Source organism: Microtus ochrogaster, linkage group LG5, assembly GCF_000317375.1.
Source record: "Microtus ochrogaster isolate Prairie Vole_2 linkage group LG5, MicOch1.0, whole genome shotgun sequence".
NCBI classification, from domain to species: domain Eukaryota; kingdom Metazoa; phylum Chordata; class Mammalia; order Rodentia; family Cricetidae; genus Microtus; species Microtus ochrogaster.
Window position 1 is genome coordinate 39,285,032 of NC_022031.1, and position 6,092 is coordinate 39,291,123.

General features: G+C 40.0%; 1 protein-coding gene across 1 annotated transcript in view; it reads right to left on the minus strand.

The window, feature by feature from the left end:
* Window positions 1-374: 374 nt before the first annotated feature.
* The window catches only part of Rnf38 (ring finger protein 38), a gene marked incomplete at its 5' end in the record, with an annotated part of 94,380 nt that continues 88,662 nt past the window's right edge, over window positions 375-6,092 (minus strand). Inside the window, 2 exons of the mRNA XM_026786607.1 lie at window positions 375-3,792; window positions 5,516-5,615. Coding sequence (XP_026642408.1) covers window positions 3,730-3,792; window positions 5,516-5,615 — 163 coding nt within the window. The remainder of the gene's footprint in view (window positions 3,793-5,515; window positions 5,616-6,092) is intronic.

Consider the following 6,092-nt stretch of genomic DNA (forward strand, 5'->3'; position numbering starts at 1 on the left):
GCTCACAGTAACTTGCTTTCCCAGTTACACCGGCTGTTTTCTGTATCTTATGGTTCATGGAGGAGGGTGCTGCACAGAGACACAGAGAAGAGACGGTTAAGTTTCCTATACCTGCAGCTTGTTAGATATGCATGTACCCACGTGTGGCTACATTTTCTGTTGATTGCTTGGTCTTTTAAGGAAACAAGTAGATACCTATGTTACTATGCTCATTTTGTAACTCCAGTTGTTTAAACCAATACCAAGACTACACTTTAAAAACCAAGCTCAGCGGTGAGCACCAAGCAGGCTCTACCACCTTGCTGCATCCTATCACACACCCCCCTTTGTAAACACAGCTCCTAAAACATACCTAACATGAAACACAACAGATATTTTAAGTGTACATCATACATTTATTACCAACAACCCTCTCAACTCCAAAATTGGGCACAGGGATTAAAAATAAAAATTCATTGCACTACTTAGTAAAGCATTACTAGTAACTTTCATAAAAAATGTACAAACTTTGTTAAAAATTTATCAAGCCTTCAAATGATTTGGTTACAGATATTTATAATACATACATTTAAAACTATATGTTAACTGATACAATGGAATATAATTTGAGGAAATGACTCAGCAAATGATTCCAACAAACACCCCGTGAGTTTTCATAATCTTAAACAAACAGCAACATGAGGTAACCAGATGCACTATGGGGAGCAGACTCGAGAAGGCCCAGAGATACTGTGAAAGTGTTCTCAGAAGCTGGCAGGCAGATCACACTGGAAATTACCACAAGAGGCCCAAATTAAGAATTCTAGCAAATTAAAGTTCAGGGAGTGTAGAAAATCTAATATGCTTTCACAATTTCAGATTCTGCTAAAAAAAATTCAGGACAGGAAAATATTAGTATGGTATCTTGATACTTAGAGGCCTTGAGTTGTTTTGTTGAGGTTGGAGTTGAAAATACAAAATATGGTGATTCATGCAAAAAAACAAAAAAACAAAAACAAAAAAAAAACAAAACCCCACACAAACCAAAAAGCTCAAACCCCAAATCTAAAACCTACCAACCAACCAACAACAACAAAACTGCACAGCTGAGTTAAGACGGCAAAGCCAACATTGTTCTAGGAGAAAGAGGATGAAGGCTACCAACATCCATCTGCCACCCAGTGCATCTCCCAGAGATGACCGTCAGGCAGAAGCCAACCGCATTTTCTCATTCTCTGGTCACAAAAATGCCCACCATGGTCACTCAGAGATCACGCTAGGTCTGCTCCTAAAATACACCAACCACACTGAACAAAAGTCTGATCCTTCTCTAACAGTTTTGTGCTAAGAGAAGACACCCCATGGAGACAGCAGTCATAACTGCAAAACACAATTTTACCAGGACAGACCTGCTAACTCCTAAATTGCCAACTACTTCTATTAAAAAAAAAAAATCTACTGGAAAGGGAACGTCATGGCAAATATCGACAGAATAAAGAAAGGCTGCTTTCCGGTCTTAGCACAGTGTGCCTTGGTAGTCAGTATCTCTGTATAAACGAGGAAAGTGCTTCACTTGTGTGCATCAATAACACAAACACTGAGTGGAGCAGTGTCATGTGAGAGCTGTACAGGTATAAAGTTTTTGCAGCTATATAAAAGTGTATATATAATATGGACTTTTGTCATTTTAAACATGATTTCTTTAAATTAAAAAATAAAGATTAAACTGCATGTGATTTGGAGATGACTATTATAAGCCATTAATTTTGACTTTAACACACCTTTTCATCATTAGGAACGGGAGGGGCATCCTAACGATTTAAAAGTAACACGTGCATTCACCACTGTTTCAGTGTATTTCTGACACACTTAGTCTAGGGCAAACAGAAAACAGGTCAAATCCTATTGTCTGACTAGAGAGGCAACAGTGTCTGAAGAAGACAAAATTGTGCTTCTGTGTGGATTGACTTTCCTGAACTCTAGGCTGTGGTGAGCTTAGAGACTTCAAAAGGGAGGGTAAGGAACATGGCAGTAGCAAGTAGTTGAACACTCTCCCTGTCAGAGTAAAAAAAAAAGGCCCAGTGCCAATTGCGAGTTGAGTGAGGTTGGCAGCAAAGTGTCACGGTTGTGACTGGAAGGCTGCAGCACGCGTGGCTGCAGACAGAAGCCGAGAACTCACAAAGAGGCAGACAAGGCTGAGCACACTGAGAGAAGGAGGAAGGAATCCAATTGCTGAAAAGTGACTTCCAACCATCTGATTTACGGTCAATCAATCTGTCTTGTTTTACACAGCTATGTATCATTTCCGATTAAATAAAGGTCAATTCCTGTTTGACAGCATTATTATTTTTTATACAAAATCCAATCTTCATTTACACTGCAAGTATTCTGGGCACCTGTTGTATTAAGCTTTTTCTCATTCTGACATAAAAGAGAAAGAGTAAGACATCAAAGCAAACCAGACCTAAGAAGGGAGCTGTCACAGCACTCGATCATCCTGAAACAAAGGTTTCGACGAGAATGTTTACAGAGGAAAGAGTCAGAGAACTTCAGGACCAGAGTGTGGGAATTCAGTGAACACTAACAGAAATAGCTCTCTTAAAACAATTTAGTTACCCAGGGAGGCCTGAGCGAAGAACACACACCAGAAACCAGGCTGAGTTAGATAACAGATTTTGTTCTACGGGAAGTCAAGAAGGCGATACTTATGGGACCAGTGGTGTTCTTAAAAATATATTACTCAAATATCTTCGAAACAGACTACAAATCTACACATGAATAAAATCACAGGTCCTCTCTGTAAAACGCTACTGGAAATGTAAAGGAGAAACAAGAAGTAGAAACACTCAGATCTCCGACTGAAATGCCGATATTGCTAATGAGGATCGTGATATTGCACCTTCTTTTTGGAAATAGCAAGTTGGAGACTTAAAAGTTTCTTTTACAACAGAATTGAAGAAAAAAAAAATCAGGTCATGGAGTGAGAATCTGACATTTTTTCTTAAGTGACCCACTTAGGATCACAGAGGAAGAGAAGGGGACAGCTGCCTGAAGCAAAGGAAGAAGGCTTTTCTCATTCCATTCCTTGGGAGGGAAGGGGACGGAGTATTCAATGCTTAGAATTGATGCACCCTTAGCAATCAGTGTGCAACAGCAAACACAAGGGGAAACCAGTGTACAGTACTAGTGCTGTTTAAATAACACACCAGATTATACATTGCAGCATAATTAAAACTACACACACATTCTTGGTACATGCTGGTATACAGGGTCTCATACACACAGTAGCTACCATGCCCCCACACATGTAGTCGCACACTCTCTCACAGTTCACACGCTGCACTCATTTCCACTCACAGTTTCCGAAGGCTCTATATAAGGTAGATTGCTATATCATCTGGAGCTACCACTTTTTATAAAAGCACATGCTAAAAGATCACGTCCACTGTAATCTTGCAGCAACACTCGGAATGATCACACAAAAACCAGGGAATGTTAGTGCACACACGAAATTAAGCTAAAGAAAAGATCTTTGGAGTTCCAATCACACAGTTAGTATAACAATCCCATAATTGTGAAGACTAATTGTAAGCTTTTATAGTTGATTAAGTCACACAGTGCAAAGAAAGGTCCATTGACCCTTTTGGTAAAGGGAGGGCTGGCTGGAAGCCACACAGGTTAAGTTCAATGGATAGTCCATATATACACGTGATGAGGAACACCCAAACTAAATCTGTGCTCGTAGGCTGGTCACTCTGAATCCCGGTGTACTTCTGAAGCATCAGCTCGGCAAATTGGGCAAGTACGATTTCCCTGAAAAACAAGAGGAAGCTCACTGGAGTTGCATCTCATACTCACTAGTGAAGTACCCAGGTCTACCGATAATCCCGTAAGATCTTTATATTCTGATCCCTTAAAAACAAACCAATTCTAAACCAGGGTGGCTGTGCAAACCTGCTATCCTAACACTTGTAGGTAGAGGCAGGAGGATTAAGAGTTTCAAGCCAGCCTAAGCTACATGAGACCCTTTTTTAAAAATAAAACAACACAATAAAAAACAAAACAAAGCAAAACAACCTACACAAATCTCAAGATTGACTTTGTTAAACTCGTAAACAAGACTTGCTATCTATCGCTAGTCTGGAAAAACTTAGCAAATAACTTAAAATCAAAACCTTGCTCCACCTCCCCTCCAACCCCACCCCGAGAACAACATAGGTGGAGCTGGGGATTAAATCCAAGGTGTCAAACACACTAATCTAGATCTTTTTTAGAAACAGGACTTTGGGCACTGAACTTCTCATTCTCCCGTTCCTACCTCCTCTTGAGTGCTAGGACAGTAGGAATATCCCAAGAGCCTGGCCCTAGCCTTCCTTCACTTTTTTTTTTTTTTTTTTTTTGAGGCAGGGTTTTTTGTAGCTCTAGCTGTCCTGGAACTTGTCCTGTAGATCAGGCTAACCTCAACTCAAGGACATTCACCTGCCTTTGCCTCTTGAGAGCTGGGATAAACAGGATAAGGTCATACACACATGGTCCCACTTACTCCTTTCCTTGGCTCCTAAAGCAGTTTTTTCTCTATTTCCACAGACAGGGAAACACAATGATCACTTACTGTCTTACCTCTACACTCCATCACTCACGGTGGATGGAGCTCAGAGAGAGCGATCCTGTCATCTGATTGTCACAACATAGTATGACTGGCTCACCCTTAACCTACTCGATCTTCTTCCCTCAACAACCATCCTTCCTGTCTCATTCTTGTCTGGCTCTAAACAGTGGCCAATGAGGTTTTTATTTTTTTTATTTTTATTTTTTTTTAAATATTTATTTACTTATTATGTATACAATATTCTGTCTGTGTGTATGTCTGCAGGCCAGAGGAGGGCACCAGACCTCATTCCAGATGGTTGTGAGCCACCATGTGGTTGCCGGGAATTGAACTCAGGACCTTTGGAAGAGCAGGCAATGCTCTTAACCACTGAGCCATCTCTCCAGCCCGCCAATGAGGTTTTTAAAACACGACTGTAGCCACACCCTTCCCCTTGCTTTCAGATCAAGTCTAAACTCACGCATGCTTTAGAATGGCTTTGCAATAACCATGTACATTCTAAGCCCTCCCTTTGTGCACCTCTCCCCTCACACGCCCTCACTCTCGTCCTTAGTTGCAGGGACTTGTGGTTCCTTGACTATTCCCTCTTCACACATTAGGGCTTTGCACAAACCATGTTTTTGTTTTGTTTTTCCTAAAAAGTTCATACTCTTCACTTCATGATTTAGTTTGTTCATTCCTTCTCTTCTTCATTAGACAGATCTCACTTTCCTGCCTTAGCCTCTCTTCATGTGCTAAGATTACAGTATGACCAGACACCAGTTCTCCTTAACTGATTTCTTTATTAGTTACTAAACTGCTTAATTAGCACATTCTACAAAAAATTCAAACTGGACTATTTAAATTATGTATATTTTATTCACATAAATTAAGAGTATGCAAAGAAATACTTGAAAAGTACTTTCTTTGTACTCATGATCACTTTACCTTAAGCCATTTATCGACACACTTGGCATGGAACTCGTGGTTACAGGGTAAGACTCTAAGAAGCTGCCTCGACTCAAAATCACACATGCATACTACACACCTGGAAAAGAGCACATTTTCGGTTTTCTATTTGTTATGACTATCACAATTACAAAGTCATTTGCGGTTATCAAAATATTATTTATTTTTTAAAATTGCCACTATTCCTGAAAATGAGGATGCTAAGGTAGATTTACTTAGGGTTCTTTACTAACAGATTGTCAAAACATCTCTGGTTAAGGAGCTGGAGGGACGGTTCAGTGTTAGCCGTTTCTCTGAGACAAGCTGGCTTGTCTCAGAACCAAGGAGGTTGAGTGAACTAGTGAGATTCCCTGCCTAAAGTGGAGAATGGTTGAAAAGACCTGATGTCAACTTCTGACCTCTATGGGCACACACATGCGTGTGTACCTGCACACATACAACAAACACATACGTATGCAAAAATAATGTATCTAAAAACAATGGATCAAAATTCTAGATTAAGGGGAAAAACAGTAAGTTTTTGTGATCTAAGAGTATATAAAGTTTATAATATATA